The sequence below is a fragment of the Stegodyphus dumicola genome, chromosome 11 (genome assembly GCF_044657685.1).
Source record: "Stegodyphus dumicola isolate Sdum_Otavi_A_Nest chromosome 11, ASM4465768v1".
NCBI classification, from domain to species: domain Eukaryota; kingdom Metazoa; phylum Arthropoda; class Arachnida; order Araneae; family Eresidae; genus Stegodyphus; species Stegodyphus dumicola.
This window is the reverse complement of record NC_140778.1, coordinates 81,607,321-81,625,080: the sequence shown is the minus strand read 5'-3', so window position 1 is coordinate 81,625,080 and position 17,760 is coordinate 81,607,321. Positions and strand designations below refer to the sequence as shown.

The 17,760-nt window shown below is 30.8% G+C and overlaps 1 protein-coding gene and 1 long non-coding RNA gene across 3 annotated transcripts; one reads left to right on the top strand and one right to left on the bottom strand.

Moving 5' to 3' along the window:
- Positions 1-427: 427 nt before the first annotated feature.
- LOC118201860 (uncharacterized) lies at positions 428-7,699 on the bottom strand. The gene has a single exon (XM_035374024.2). The coding sequence runs from the start codon at positions 7,389-7,391 to the stop codon at positions 6,030-6,032; it is 1,362 nt and encodes a 453-aa protein (XP_035229915.1). The 5' UTR covers positions 7,392-7,699; the 3' UTR covers positions 428-6,029.
- Positions 7,700-7,962: 263 nt separating this feature from the next.
- Positions 7,963-16,792, top strand: LOC118201863 (uncharacterized). 2 transcript variants are annotated; one of them, XR_015044047.1, is made up of 3 exons: positions 7,963-8,158; positions 10,061-10,203; positions 16,651-16,792. It is a non-coding gene; the product is annotated as an uncharacterized LOC118201863 (long non-coding RNA). The 2 variants fall into 2 exon arrangements; XR_015044046.1 differs by lacking the exon at positions 16,651-16,792 and adding an exon at positions 12,635-14,742.
- Positions 16,793-17,760: the final 968 nt, after the last annotated feature.

The following is a 17,760-nucleotide window of genomic DNA, read 5'->3' as shown; positions in this document are numbered from 1 at the left end:
AGTAGCTTTACAATGTTTTTACATTAAAATTATCTGATGCATTTTTATCCCCCCCAAAAAAGATTCAATTCAGAAAATTCCCATATTTTAGTTCTCTTCATTTCCTTCTTGCATTTCTTGGCATTATTTTCTTGCATATAACTAAATTTAAAAACTCTTACAGCTAAATAAATAATTCTTATTTAGTAATAAAAATTATTGTTGTATAATAAAAGTTGATTAAATAATTATTAAGGTATTGACATGTTTTAATCAGTTATTTATGCAAAAACAATCCAGATTTAATAATAAAAACACTAGAAAGAAAAACCTGCAAGCAAAACTGAAAAAAAAAACTTGATATAACATCTGCCATATTTACTAAGCTACATAATTCTTAGTCTTAAGGAATATAGAGTACATACATAAAAGAGACACTTCGAAATGATATAGTATATAAATGGCTGAAACCTTCCATTTTATTAGAGCTTTCAATTATTCTTGGTAGCTCATATCCACATAACCACAGGTATTGAAATTTTGTTACATTATAAAGTACAATAGCTGGCTCAGGCAACCGCGGTTCACAAGACGGGTACTTGCGCATAAGTGCTATCCCAGTGTAACACAACTGGACGGTTTTCGAACATAATAAAAGTTTCAAATACGTAGATCAGGATGCCGTAACATGTGATGTACAAGTAGGATAAGCAATATGTGGCACAGATACAGCATTCGATGAATGACACAGTCCATTAAGTAATGAGCCAACAGTCACCAAATCGATACAACCAGCAGATGAGAGCCAAGGCGGGAGGAATCAAGGTGCAGGCACACAGTATAAGTAAATAGCAGTGCAAAATCAGTAGTAATTAGGTAAAGAAATGCTAATATGCAAGACAGTTATTTCTAATATAATATAACAGTAAAGAATCAATGAAAGAACATATAAACAAAACACAAGCAAAGTTAAGAGAATCATGTACTTGATTGTAAATACACAGCGGAACAGAATTATTACAAGGAATACATAATACAATCAGCACAACAAATGTGAGTAAAGTATAATATTTTTTTTTTTTTTTCATATCATTTATTTATGTATATGGATTTTTTCATATATCCACGCTGCTCCGTCTTTTCCTTGCTATCATTATATATATATATTTCACTTAGTAGCCGTTCACAAATACGTAACACAGCTTTACGTGAGGTTTCAGCAACACTTAGTGATTTCCTAATGTAGATATTCAAACACTTAACAATTTGATCAACACGTGCAGGATCCAATGACACGAAGTTCGAAGTATCCAAATTTAAGAGTTTTTTTCACATTCTTTAGGTCATCAATATCGAGATTATCCAAATACAATAATATCGGGTACATCAGGAAAACTTTCAACTGCAGGAGTATAATTATCCAAGCACATATCACCACACTATCAAAGCACATACCATCACACACATCAGAGCACATGGCATCTGCCCAAAAAGTAGCTTTAGTGGTATCGGTGTTAACATTCCCCAGCAGGGGAAATTCATCAGGAACAAAGGAATTATTTTCCATAATTTAGCACTGAGAAAGCAGTAAATCGCAATACTAAGGCACACTCACTAAAAGCAAAATGCGTGAAGCAAGCAAAATCACGAATTCTCACATAAAGCAAACAGAAAGCAGTTTCGTTAGACATTGTTCTCAGCGATATGGCACAGAAGAATACTCAGCCACTTTAAAGTTTTTAGTTAAAAAATACAATGTTAAATTTTTTAACAAATTATAAAGATGGTTAGTTTATTATAGCAAAACACATAAGAGAAGAGATCCTAAGGGAGGAGATGCCTTTATGAAGGACTTTCTAAGGGAAATTGGCTCGTATAGACATTAAAACGTAGGGGAAATTATGAAAACACCCATACAGCCAGCTCTTTTGCTGGGATTCCAACCCTGGGCCAGAATACCAATGTTCAGCAACTTTACCATTCGGCTGGTGGTGGGCTCAGTACACACAAGAAATAAAGCACAGTCTAAATAATTTCAAACACTTTTGATAGACTAACTGTTATTTCAGATACATATTTGAAATGAAGTGTAGTCTGAATAATTTCAAAATGATTTTAAGGAAATATTTTTTAGGGTGTACTTCCACAAAGAGCCTGATGGCAGAAAATGCATTTTTTTGTCATCAAGTTTATGAATGATAATGGTTTTAATGATACATGGTTAAGTTTTGAATTATAACATGATATAAAGCATATGAATCAAATTCAGCATTTTAAACATTATATTTAGTGCATAGCATGATACTAAGCATATATATGTCAAATTTAGCTAAAACTTAGTAGGTTAAACACATTAAGCACACATAAGTTAAATTTAGCTTTTTAAACACAATAATTAGCACAATTAAGTTCACGTTAGCAGAAAAGGGTGATACTAACCATATGCAAGTAAAAATTTACTGGTTAAACACGATATTTAATTCTGTTCAGGCTGGTAGAAAGGCATGATGTTAAGCATATCCAACAAAAAATTAACATAAAAAGTAAAGTAAATGTGAGTATTGAAACAGCTTCATAAATAATTCTATTATTATAAAAAAACTGATATACTTCATTTCTTTTTTCAGATTTTTATGGCTCTCAAAAAGATAATTTTTCTTCAAAAACCTGTACTCTTAAGGAAATTGCCACAGACATAGTTGTGACCCTAAAATGATATAATCCTTAACTGCATTTAAAATTTCCATGAATGGATCTTGCTGTATGTTTAATTTCATGCTGAAATAGGTATTCGAATAGTGATACTCTAGATTTTCCTTCTTTTGAAAAGTGAAAGTAAAACTGCAAAAAGACCACTTTATTTGCAATTTTACTTTTACAGGCCACCAGTTGTCAGATTACTGAAACTGTAGATTGAATAGCAGTCTGATACACATAGTAACCATGCCTGCCTAAGAAAGAGTATGTCTCCATTCATCAGTCATAATAATTCTTCTTTTTGCCACCAGCTTCTTAATCAGCAGTATCAGAATCACCACTGATCTGTTGTTTTCTGTGAGAATGTTTTCCATGATGGCAATCCTTCTCACTACTGCAGACAAGCATCTGTGTCACACAACATTCTTAATTAAACAAAAAAAATTCTGAATTTTATCTCCCCTTTCGCTGTTTATTTTGTCATAGCTTAAGTTAAGGAAAAATAGGTTGATCTTTACATTATGGTAACTTGGCGTTTTTTTGGCGAAAATTTGGCGACCAACTCTCCTACAGCAACCCTCTATTTCTTTTCCCGCCACCATTTTGTCTTCAGGAAGTAAAGACATGTTTCTTTTCTTTTTATCTACTGAACACTTCTTCCAACAATCTACTAGCCGAATTACACTTATGCTAGAAATTTTATCTAACAAAACTGCTTAATCATGACAAATATTCACTGCAAAATTGGGAAAAAGTGCACAATACCATACTGCTTACGCGTTTTTCAAAATAACACATACACATAAACCATGTACACGCCGACTTATTTTTACTTAAAAAAACATCCCAGAATTGCACAAAAATGGCACTGCGCACACTCTTCACTATATCCATGTACACTGCTTTTTTCTCATAAATTAGAAAAATTTCACGAAAATACATGACAATTTTCTCAATCTTTAAACCCGGTAAAAAGAACATATATGAAATTACCTGATCGCGAAAAAGTATTTACCCTTTCCAAATATGAACATTTCCACATATAAAATAAATAAAATATCCAAAAACTTTTACCTCTAAATCATCTATTACATTATACACGTCACCAACGAATTCATACCGCAACTATTACAAATACTTAGTGTCAGATATTTAAATTATTTCCATGCACGTTTACTTCAACTAAAACGTATACCAAATTCCTAAAAACATAAAATTCACAAAATAACTATCATTTAATTAAAATATCATTAAATTCAAAAACACTACTTAAAATATAAATGAGCACATACATTAAATTAATACATACATAAATACCCATTTCGAATTCACTTCAGTTACGGCCATGGGATCCAAAAATTCACCTAACTGTTTCACACAACACAGAATAAAGCCAAATACAAAATTTCCAGATTTTTTCCTGATTCCCCCCTTTTCCGATTAAAGAACCGTAATTCGTCCATTAATATCACATGACATATCCCATGATCTCTCATTTCCCTCACACAAAATAATGCGTAATCGGAACTGAGTACTGCTCACATTATTACCAAAGTGCCAGGTAGTAACCTTTATCGCCTCCAAAATGTCGCCAAACTACCAGTTACCATATTGTAAAGATCAACCGAAAAATACATTTTCCTACTATTTATAATTCATTTTAAATATTACCATTTAACTTGTTGAGCTATAACAGTTTTCTTTTTTGCTACTGCTGCTTTTAAATATACGATAGGTAACATTCCAAGTTCATAATATGATGAATCCCATAACACGAAAATTAATTTGGGTGAATCTTCGGATTATGGTAACTTGGCGATGTTTTGGTGACCAACCCTGCTACAACAACCTGCTAGTTTGTTTTTTTTTTGACGCCATTTTTTTTTTTTTTTTTTTGACGCCAATTTTTTTTTTACTCAACATTTTTTCCAACAACTTGCTAGCCGAATTACGTTTATGCTAGAACTTTTATGGAACAAAAGTGCTTAATCATGACGAAGATTAGGTGCTAAATTGGGAGAAAGTGCAGAATCGCCCACTGCTTCGCACGTTTTTAAGAATTGCACATTGGATACCGTATCCATGTTCACGTCGACCTATTTTCACTTAAAAAAAAAATCCCAGAATTGCACAAAAATGGCATTGTGCACACGCTTGACTTTATCCATGTACACATCGACCTATTTTCACTTAAAAAGTCAAAGAAAATTGACAAAAATCCAAATCTTCTTACTCTTGTAAAAAGCGCCGAACAAATAAGTGGGCGGTTCTGCACTTTAAGCAGCGAAATTGTTTCAAAGTTCTTATTAGCCAAAACCACGATCGGACATGTCACATGATCTCTCATTTCTCTGAGACAAAATAATCTGTGATTCGAACTGTGTACTTCTCAGATTATTGCTAAAGTCCTACCTAGCAACCTTCATCGCCTTACCAAAATGTCGCCAAACTACATGTTACCATATTCCAAAAGATTAGCCTTAATTTGCTTTAAAATAAGGTATCCCTCCTCCCTTTTTAATTTTTTTGTACACATTTACAGATTTCATTCAAAATCGTAAATGTCAATTTTTTTTTTTTTTTTTTTTTTTTTTAATCCACCAAATTGGCACAGAATCTGCATTTACACCAACAGGAATTAACTACTTGAGATTCTAAATTTTAGAAACTTCGTGACAATTTAGTAGCCCTTAGGTCACTATGTAGGTTTACTTAATAGTAAAATTAGGCCTATCTCTGTATGCAACATAAATCACTCAGTCATGCATAACAGAAAAAGCAAAGTAGTAAATGGTCCTTAACAAAATAATTTTCCAATTTCTAATAATGAGCAACATTTGCATTTTGATCAATTTTTATTAATACAATAATTTTCTTCCTGTTTTACTGGTTTCAGTAACATAGTTATTTCATTTTTTAAATAAATCATAACAGAAACTCTTCACGTACAATTATCATTTATTATTATTAAAAAAATACTTCATATTCCTTAAAGGTAAATAACTGCATTACATTTCACAGATAGATTAAAAAATTCTTATTAAAGCTTGCTGATTTGATTTCTTAACCGAATAATATAAACTGTGAAATGGAATTTGAAAAAACATTTACAAATAAAGAAATAGGCAATTACATGCTTCAAAAAGCTTTTCTCCTTTAAATGATAATGTAATAATAAGAAATTCTACAAATAAATCTTGCTGTTTAATAATATGGTTTCAAGGAATCTCATACTGTTAAATAAAAAGATTACACTAATAAAAAATTTGAAATCAAACTCTCACATAAGATACAGTTAGTAATATTTTTATACACTTATTAAAGGCTTTCCTGGTGATTCATGTTGATAAAACTTATTCCTCAACTTTGTATTGAATGTTTTCACCTTCATGAATACGAGAATGCTTTCGAAGAAGAGATTTTCTCTTGTATCTTTTGGGACAAATGTCACATGCATAAGGTTTTTCACCGGTATGAACCAACACATGCTGTTCTAAAGCACTTTTACAAGCAAACTTTTTATGACATTTATCACAAACATATGGATTGTCAATACTATGCACACGCATATGCATATTTAGGAAACCTTTCCGAGCAAATGATTTCTCACACATCTCGCATGCATATCGTTTTTCTTTATGAAGCTGTATGTGTTTCTCCAAGGCAGAACTCTCTTTAAAGGTTTTGGGACACAGTTTACATTTAAAACGTTGTTCATCATCGTGAACCAAGTAATGCTTCAAGAGTGTTTTAGTGAAAGCGAATTGTTTCTGACAAATTTTACACTTGTGTGGTTTTTCCTTAGTATGCATTTTTAAATGAACCTCCAAACTAGACTCACTCATGAATGACTTATTGCATATATCACAAACATGAATTTCATTAGTCGTATGAATTAATTTATGTTTTTCAAATTCGGAATACTCTGAGAAAGTTATATTGCAAGCATCACACAAAAATGATTTTTTCACATGGGTCTTTTCATGATCCAACAGAGATTTTCTACCACTAAATGAAACAGAGCATACATTACATTCATAAATCATTTTCTCAGTGTACTTATAATGATAATTAAGAGAACTCCTAGACATAAATTTTTTATTACATATATCACACTTAAATGGCTTTTCCCCTGTGTGAATTCGTTTATGATTCTCTAATGCAGTTTTATCTCTAAAACACTTTTTACATTCATCACATGTTAGAGGTTTAAAACCTGAATGCATTCGCTGATGCCTGCTCCAACAATTTTTGTCTTTGAATGATGCACCACATGTAACACATACAAAAGGTCTTTCATTTGTGTGGGTAACTTTGTGATTCTTCAACTGGCCCAACTGGACAAATCTTTTATCACATACCTCACATTTATAACGCTTATCACCTGTATGGATTTTTATATGTGTCAAAAGTCTGCTTTTGATACTAAAGGCACTAGGACATAGGTGACAGGAATAAGGTCTCTCAGCTTGCGGATCTCGAGAACGGTTTCCATATCTACGCTCGACAAAAGTGCCATCACTTTCATATGCATCATCCCCATATCGTCTGCGTTGAAGAGACGAATTTTCATTACCAGACGGGCTATCGCAAGACTCAGAGTCGTAATACTGGCTTGCAGATTCAGAATTCTCTTCCAAAGAATCTGCATCGCAAAATTCAATTTTTACATCAGAATCACCTTCTAATTCGTTCTTCGAATTACAGTTATCCATCAATGATTCCTAGCAAATATCACTACCATAAGTATAAATACTCACGTTCTTTGCTTCTTATTTGTGACCCTTTTCAGCTTTCACAAAAATTATAACGAACGAATACAAATTACGCTTTCTCGCGGACTGATGATGACAAGATTCAAGTACACTTCTTTATACATTCAGATGCATATTAAAGAATAAAAAAGAATAAAATAAATTACACATCTACAATTTAAAGAAAAATTATTTCTCTTTTAGACTGCAAACAATCTCATATAATTTTCCCACTGCTCACAACACTGTTGCCAAAACATTGAACGAAATTCCAAACTAAACTTTTTGCCCAGGAATTTTAAGGATGAACATATGCAGTAAAGAATTCTATTCTTGCCCACAGATGTTTAAGAGGTAATTGTCCCGCTGTTTGAAAAAAAAATCTTTTACTCATAGTGAACACTTGAAAAAACGTTTTTCGGGTTCTAACAGCGAAACGGCTAAACACGCCGGTCGCCGCTTTTTCGGATGGCCTAGAGTCTCCTTTTTCCATCGATAGAAAAACTTGTGTCAACGATAGGGGAATGGCCGGTTTATCGATTACGAGTTTCAAAGTCCGTCTCGTCCGTATATTAAAGAACCTTGGTCTCGTGTATGAACCTTTGTGTTTAGAGGCAAAATGAATTTTGCGAAATCTTGGAGCGAATTTAAAGAAATACTTCGCAGACACGAAGTAGAAACTGTAACAAAATATGTTTACTACTATGGAAAGTCATTCGATAAAGAGAGTAAGTAATTTTTGAAGATGTAATGAGTAAATAAAAATCCTCTAGAATGTAAATGCTTTCTTTGGTTGTTTAGTTGATATTTGGCCATTTTGTTCCAAAGAACTTATCAACACTAATTTGTATTAATTTTATTGCGTACGATCTAGTTGATGTTGCGAGATTCGGTCCAAGTTGAAAAAAGGGTTTATAGACGTTCATATTCATTAATTTTGTTGCATAACGTGTAATAGCGTTATGTTTGATTTTTATTTGGTTTCATTGTCAGGTATTGCATGTTTTTTTTTTTTTTTAAATAGCTGATGCTTCACGGAACATTCCGTACTATATTAAACATTAAACAAGATATACCGTGTTAGATTTGAAAATTTTTATTGTTGTTTCTTGAGAAACTCGACAATTGTCTCGATGACTACTATATTTTTCATCCTATTTTAGTGTATGAATGCAGTCTGTTGATTTGAAATATAATCATTTAATAGTCTATAAAGAAAATCCATTCTTTAGTTTTATCATTAACAACATGTTTCAAAATAACCTTATAATAAACACTACCAATTCAAAAAATATTCTGTTTTATTTTCAGGTAATAGTTCACCATAAAATTATAATGCATTGAAATATCAGGAAGTTATAATAATAAAGATATTGAATTTTAGAAAACAGGAAAGTTTTCTGAAATGTATATATATTTCTTTAGTGATGTGATATATATATTTCTTTAGTCAATGAATGCTACTTATCTTGTGTGTAAAATCACATTACTGTCTATTTTGACTCTTAGCACCAATGGACTAGCAGATAAGATAGCTGAATACTGGATGTTTGATCAAGGTACAAATACTGTTGAATGGATTAGCTGCATGGGAATTTTCCTGTTCTCCTTATATATAAGTGAATACAAGACAGTTTCCCATTAGACCTTCTCAAAGGCATCCCTTTTGCATAAGGCAGCTAGCTCATTCTATACTTTACCTAGCATATATAATTTTAATATGAGACAAAATGACATAATTTTTTTACATAATAGTTTAATGCTTTTAATATCTCTCTATGTTTGCAGTAGGTGCTGCTTAATGTGATTACATTTGCCCATTTTTGATAATATAAGATGATGAGAAAAGTATCTTTTAAAATAGGAATTGAATTAACTATAAATATAACTAGCCACTTTCTTAACATTTTAATTAGGAAAAATAAAAGTTTGTTTATCAATTGTTTACAGTCTTCATTGCAAAAGTTCATTTGAGTAGTCCATAATGTTTCTGAAATTTATTGGACCAATTCTATACCTATAATCTTAATACTTGGAGGGCATCCTTGTTTAAAGAGATTTTACCAATGTAAAATCTGAAATTGGGCAAAAACGCAAGTGTATTTTGGCAAAGATGTTTTCAGGAATTTTTACCTCCCTTTTGAAGAAGAGGGAACTGTGCTGAAGCCCTTCCAAATCAATAGCTATTGAAAATTTGTATGAAATTAAGTTTTTTTTTTTTTATTATTTTATTGTTTTGCGCTTTTTTCTAAATGCTTGATTAAAATCATTTTCGTTCTTCAGTTTAAGAAATTTATTGTATAATATTTTGATTATATTAACCAAATTGAGCAAATAAAATTACAGCAAATGATGCATTTTTTATGTTTCCATATATGAAAGAGCAGAACTTAGAAATTCAATAGCAATATACACGACATCAGCTGCAATACATTAAGCAGTGTCTACAGTATGTAGTATATATAGAGACAGTTAAATGTATAATATGTTTATAGAGATCTGTAATTTCTTTCTTTTAAAAATCAAAGTATAATGTTAAATGTATAATATGTTTATAGAGATCTGTAATTTCTTTCTTTTAAAAATCAAAGCTTATCAGATTGTGATCTAAATCAAAATTTTCTTTCCAGTTGAACTAACTCCAGATTTACGATTAAACTGGTTAGATGATATTCCCTATTTCCACTTTGGGCGAAAAACCTATGTTTGCCATCAAGGAAAAGATCTGAATAAATGTCAAAAGGAAAATTATGCTAAAGAAAAAAATGAAAAGGTAAAATAACATTGTTATATTTAAAAATTTATACAAAAATATCACCTCTTGGATTATATATATATGTGTGTGTGTGTGTTTTTTTTTTTTTTTTTTTTTTTTTTGGTTGATCTTTACATTATGGTAACTTGGCAATTTTTTGGCGAAAATTTGGCGACCAACTCTCCTACAGCAACCCTCTATTTTTTTTCCCCGCCGCCATTTTGCCTTCACGAAGTAAAGACATGTTTCTTTTCTTTTTATCTACTGAACACTTCTTCCAACAATCTACTAGCCGGATTACACTTATGCTAGAAATTTTATCAAACAAAACTGCTTAATCATGACAAATATTCACTGCAAAATTGGGAAAAAGTGCACAATACCATACTCCTTACGCGTTTTTCAAAATAACACATACACATAAACCATGTACACGCCGACTTTTTACTTAAAAAAACATCCCAGAATTGCACAAAAATGGCATTGTGCACACTCTTCACTATATCCATGTACACTGCTTTTTTCTCATAAATTAGAAAAATTTCACGAAAATACATGACAATTTTCTCAATCTTTAAACCCGGTAAAAAGAACATATATGAAATTACCTGATCGCGAAAAAGTATTTACCCTTTCCAAATATAAACATTTCCACATATAAATAAATAAAATATCCAAAAACTTTTACCTCTAAATCATCTATTACATTATACACGTCACCAACGTGTACTTAGTATCAAATATTTAAATTATTTCCATGCACGTTTACTTCAACTTAAACGTATACCAAATTCCTACAAACATAAAATTCACAAAATAACTATCATTTAATTAAAATATCACTAAACCATGTACACGTCGACTTATTTTTACTTAAAAAAAATCCCAGAATTGCACAAAAATGGCATTGCACACACTCTTCACCATATCCATGTACACTGCTTTTTTCTCATAAATTAGAAAAATTTCACGAAAATGCATGACAATTTTCTGAATCTTTAAACCCGTTAAAAAGAACATATATGAAATTACCTAATAACGAAAAAGTATATACCCTTTCCAAATATGAACATTTCCACGTATAAAATAGATAAAATATCCAAAAACTTTTACCTCTAAATTATTTGTTATATTATACACGTCACCAACGAATTCATACCGCAAACATTCCAAATACTTATTTGATCAAATATTTTAATTATTTCCATGCACGTTTACTTCTAAAACGTATACCAAATTCCTAAAAACATAATATTCACAAAATAACTATCATTTAATTAAAATATAATTAAATTCAAAAACACTACTTAAAATATAAATGAGCACATACATTAAATTAATACATACATAAATACCCATTTCGAATTCACTTTAGTTATGGCCATGGGATTCAAGAAATCACGAACACTGTTTCACACAACACAGAATAAAGCCAAATACAAAATTTCCAGATTTTTTCCCGATTTCCCCCTTTTTCCGATTAAAGAACCGTAATTCGTCTATTAATATCACATGACATATCCCATGATCTCTCATTTCCCTCACACAAAATAATGCGTAATCGGAACTGAGTACTGCTCACATTATTACCAAAGTCCCAGGTAGTAACCTTTATCGCTTCCAAAATGTCGCCAAACTACCAGTTACCATATTGTAAAGATCAACCTTTTTTTTTTCTTTTAGTGTCAAACTGATCATGCTTTTGGTAAAGCATATTCCAAGAACCAGACAACTAAAAAAGTTAATTGTCCAGTGTAATTAATGTTACCCGAATGTACAGGATGCCTCAGTTCAAGGTAGAAGTTTATTTAACTTTTTGTTCTAAGATGGTCTTAGTAATTTTAGAGAATTTTTTTTTTAAGGAAAAAATATAATTCTGTCACGTATGAGCAAGATGTATTGAAGGTATTCTATGATAAAGTATACATACTTTTTGACATAAAAACAAAAGGTATTTTTAGAGTCACAATGTAAAAAAGAGAAATGATTTTTTGTGTCTCTTTATTCAACATATTTTTCTAAATAGTTTTTTTTTTTTTTTTTTTTTTGGGCCAAAAGAGGGTTTTTAACAGTAATATTTTCCTAAATAAATAATTCAGTAATTGACATGCAAATAAAATGATGTTTTCAGGCCAGAAATAAAGGCTTTTTATGCTAATTATATTCTAACCAATTTGCTACAAATAGAAATAAGTTGTTCAAAGTGAAGTTTTATTGGTTATGTTTCTTTGAAGAAGTAATTTGATCTATTGTTATAAAAATGGAAGATCCTTTTTACAGCTTTTTTTAAAGGAAAGAAATGACTCCTTTTTTTTTTTTTTTTTTTTTTTTTTTGAATAATTTGCTATGAACAGAAAATTTTTAAAATTGAACCTTTATCAATAATTAGTTTTAGATGACTGTGCTGGAATTTCTAAATTTTACTGTGATAAATATGTTTAAATTACAGGTAGTGCCAACCTGAAAAAGAAAGATTATGATATCTCGGAAAATTAAGGAAAAACTAGCCAATAAAGATAGTATTGCTGGTGAAGAAGTTTTCATGTTTAATTTACCTAAAACCAAGATCATCAAAATCATCTAATGGGTAACATGGCTGCAGTAATAGAACCTATAGATGCTAGAGTGCGGCATTTCATAGCTTCTAAAGTTAAGAATGGAAAATGCAATGCTACTGTAATTGCAGAGCTATTAGAAGTATACGTTTCAACTGAATTGGGAGAAACTGATAAAACGCGCAGACGATTTTATCCAGAAATGGAGGCAATAAGGAAAATAATAAGCCAAGCAAAATCCGATATTAGAACTAGTAAAATTGACCAGGAAAATACAGAAATGTTAATAAATAGCTGGGATACTTCCAAGTGTTCTGTTTTTTTTAGACCATGTACTGAAAATACATATGATGGTACTGAGCCAAATGACTTTACAGATTCAAAACTAAATCTGTTATTTGTATATCAAAGTGAAGAAATGAAAAATTTATATGTCTTATATGGTTCTAATCTTGTTCTTCTCGACGCGACCTATTGAACCTGTAAGTATGCTCTCCCACTTTATTTTTTAGTTGTCAAAACAAATGTGAACTATCAAATAGTGAGCATAATTATTACACAAAATGAAACAGCCAAAGCATTAGAAGAAGCTCTTATAATTATTAAAAATTGGTCGCCTCTCGTTAGACCAAAATATGGGATGGTTGATTTTGCAATGGAAGAAATTACAAGTTTGGAAAATGTCTTTACAGGAATTAAGGTTTTTATATGTAGTTTCCATCGAGAGCAGGCATGGTCAAGATGGGCTTCTAAGAAAAAGAATGCAGTGGTTCCCAAAGAAGAGCTTTTGTGTAAATTACGTGCCATAGCAAATGCTCCAACTCAAGATGAAATGGTTGCAGCAATAGAGGTATTAAAATCATGGAACCAATATGAAGCTGTGAAAGATTATTTTGAATTAACATAGTTCAAGGAAATTGAGAGATGGGCTTTGGCTTACAAACCAAATGACTTATTCATAAACTCGAACAATGGTGTTGAACGCTTAAATGAGGAACTAAAATATAGATATCTTCAGGGATATAAAAACTGTATGCTGTCTGAAATAATTAAGATCTTGGTTGAGAAATTTCTGCCAGAAAGATATAGAATTTACGTCAGAAAAAATCTGAGTATGCTTTCGCAGGCCAGATTATACAATGAACATCTACCAAATTATTTAATCAATAAGCCAAAATGGTTAATTGATCACATAAAAACAAAATTAAGAGCTGCTGAAGTTTATGTGGGTAGTATAAAAAAAATTTCACATGGCTTCTTTAAAGTTTCTTCTCAAACTAAGCATGATGCAGTTTATTCTGTCATGTTTGATGAACAGAAACAACTATGTCAATGCACATGCTTAGATTTCAGAAGAAACCGACTGCTGTGCAAGCATATTGTGTTTGCTGGCATGAAGTTTCCAGCCTGGAGTTTGGAATGTACTGCAGAATGGCTATTTTCAACACCTATTTTCAAAGTTGATGAAGATTTAGTCTCAAGAAGTATTTCAGGCACCAGAAAACGAAAATATTCATCAACTGAAACTCCTTCAGGTGGAACATCAGATAATTTACCCACCATATCTGAAGAAGCAACGTTGAGTAAAAAAAGAAATTTGATCAATGAGTGCGATGCAAATTACAGATCAATTCGGTCACTCCTTTGGAATTTAGATAGCGAAAATTTACACAATGTAGCCAACTCTTTGAAGGAGATTTTCGAGTGCTTCAAAAACAGTTATGCGAGATGAAAATACTGGTCTACCGCTTCAAATTGAAAAAAAAAAAAAAATAAATAAATAAACTAAAAAAAAGTAAAAGAATTGTCAAGAAGTATGGTCAACTAAACCTCCATCGCCGTAGAAATACCAGAGTTGGAATAAAGGTGGATATACATAAAGAAACCATTTCAGTAGATGGCCAGTAATTAAAATTAGTATAAAACCTAAAGCAGGCTACAAAGAGCCTTTGGCAAAGGTGACACCCCCACCTATGAGTGGATAATAGAGTAATCTCGGGGACCTGCATGCCATGAATACACTAATACTTATTTTCAAATAAAATAATAAATTTCATACTTTTAGGATAATCTTAAATACTGAATATTATCATACTTGAAATACTTTAGTATGTGCATTTATTTTCGGATTCTTCAGAATTTATAGTGAAAAAACTGCTACAACTATATACTATCAAATACCAGATTTCAGACAATTAAAATTGACGATAATTCAAAGTATAACATATAAGTTTTGTACAATTCAATAAACATAATACATGTTATTATTTAGTAATATTTATTTCCTGAACAACTTTACAAACACTTATTTGAGAGTCATATAACTTATTTCTATTCAATAAGGCTGCAGCTGCATTGATTGTCACGATCAAGACATATGAGCAATATAGTATTTAATGCACTCAAAACTGAATCTGGTAAAGACTTACGGCATATTGGTTACCAAATGCATCTAAAGCAAACCAGTATGCAGGGTTAGTTTTACAGGTTCACTTGTTTTCAAATTAGCAACTCTGTAAAAGTTTTACTCTTGGTTGTACTGACACTGTCTGTTCTTTCTCATATCTAATTGTAGTTATTTGGTTGTAATATGCAGTAAAGGTAAGAACACTGGTGTAATATGCTGTAATTTTTATGTTAGATAGCCCAGTTACATGACTACAACATTTTTCCACTACTTTTTTTACACTGTAAACTCGGTTTAGAAAGTTATTTTCCATGATTTTGGGGTGTTGTATAATACATCATATGGAATAACTACAGTTAAATGTATTCATTCAAAAGAGGATATATTGTCTTGCTGAATCCTTTCCTCTACTTATTGTTTGATTTAATATTTCCAATGTGGTGGATTGACCATCATGGAATCATAGCATCCACTAGATCTTTCAATATAACTCCATTCAGATATTCACATTTATATTATTGTAAATTAACGTAGAAGACAGATTGATAGATTTTCTCAGTTCATAGTGCCAAAGTGTTTTTTAATAATGCTAAAATACAATTTAAAAAAAAAGATTACTCATGTTATTATGTAGAATTAATGTTAAAATTCCATACAAGAAACAAGTATCGATTAATTGTGTTATATAGAATTAAAGAATAAACAGTCAGGTAGAAATTTATAAATGCATAAAACACAACAAAAGGCAGGGCTGCATTTATTCATCCAGTTCATTGAAAAAGTTGTGGCTTTCCTAGACCCCTACCCCTTGTCGAACATGTAGGTTGTTTCGAATGTTGTCATGAGTAACTAACATAAAATATAATTTTTTCCCCAAATTAGTATGTTATAATTTTTGAATAAAAGAAGAGTGAGATAAGTGGTTATTCTAGCCGAAATAAAGTGTGCGTCGAGTTCCAGTAAAGACCCAAAAATGTCATCTGGGAAAGCTGAGAAAGGGGAAACGAGCTAGCTTTAACCTGAGTCTAGAGATGCATATAATACATACATACAATACAGATAAGTGTGAGTAAACTGGTGCACTTAAATTATGTATAAGTCACAAATGTACATTACAGGTAAAGCATGTCAATTTAAATAATATGTGTATTAAGTATGGCCATAGGCCATTTACAATTATTTGGGTCATTCACATTATAATCGTAAACCCTTATAACAGGGTTGTCTTCAAATCTTTAAATTCAGAAAAACTTCTAAAATCGTAATTTTTTCTATAGAAGAATTTCTATCCTCAGAAAAATAAATGTTAAAGAATTGAAATATAAAATTTGTGCATTTTATGCAGAAAGTAAAAAGAAATTCATTATTTCATTATAAATTTAATCATAAACAAAAATCTGCTTAATATTTTTTAACAATAATAAGAGAATTGCAAAGATTATTTCAAGTATTTCATTTTGATGTCCAGTGATATTAAAAATTGTTTTAAATTTTGACTTACAGATGCCCTAGAGGAGTTGCATGGTATCTAAAATTTCTGTGAAACACAGTTTGAAAACCTTCAGACTACTCGAAAACTTCAGATTATGTGAAAAAAGAAATGTAGATGTAAAGAGCAGTGATTAAAAAGTTTTAATGACCAAAATATTTTCATTCCATCAGATTATTTGTGTATTTTGAAGAAGACACAATCAGATAAGATCACAAATAGAGGATAAGTTTTTTTCTTTTTCTTTTTTTTTTGGGGGGGGGGGAATTATTGCATATACCATACATTTTAACATATAGAATATTCTTGGATTGTCTACTGAAAAAAGTACATAATATATGTAAATTTTAATATATAAGAAGTAATGCAAATATTTCAATAAATGAATGGATAAAAAATGGCCTTCTTAAACAACCTCATGTTTAAATTACTTAGAGGAATTTATGCGAACATGTTTCTGTTGGCATTAATTAAACATTAACAAATGTAGATGAACACAAATTGCATAATGTATTTTAATTGAATATATGTTTTGGAATGAAAAATGTAAACAGCCTTAATATACTTAATAACTCGGATTTGTAATGCATATATTTTTATTTCCAATGGCAGACAAAAGTATTTATACAGACACACTATCAAATAAACACACACAAACAAATATATCACACACTAAATAAACAGAGAATAAGGAAGCCTATTTACTACTGCTTGAACATACTCTAGGCTTCTAGTAACAGCCACAGAGATCCTGTACAAAGAGAGCCATGCATTTTGCAGATGGTGGAGGTTCGTATCTTGGGCTTTTATCACAAAGGACGAATACAGAATTTTTTAATCAAAAAGTTTTGCTGAATAATGACGAGTTAAAATACAAGTTATTATGGTGGAATTAGCCTTTGGGTATCGGAAATGAATATGTAGTTGAAGAACGAAGGTTTGCTTTAAATTACAGATTTCTAATACATTAATTTAATTATGTGTTTTAAAAATATCATTTTAATATAATATTTTTCTAATACATTTATTTTATTATCCAAAATTATTTTCTAATTAACAGAAAGATACAGCATAACTTTCAGTGATCCATTGTCAAAAAAAGGCTTCTTCTGGACAGCTTAATA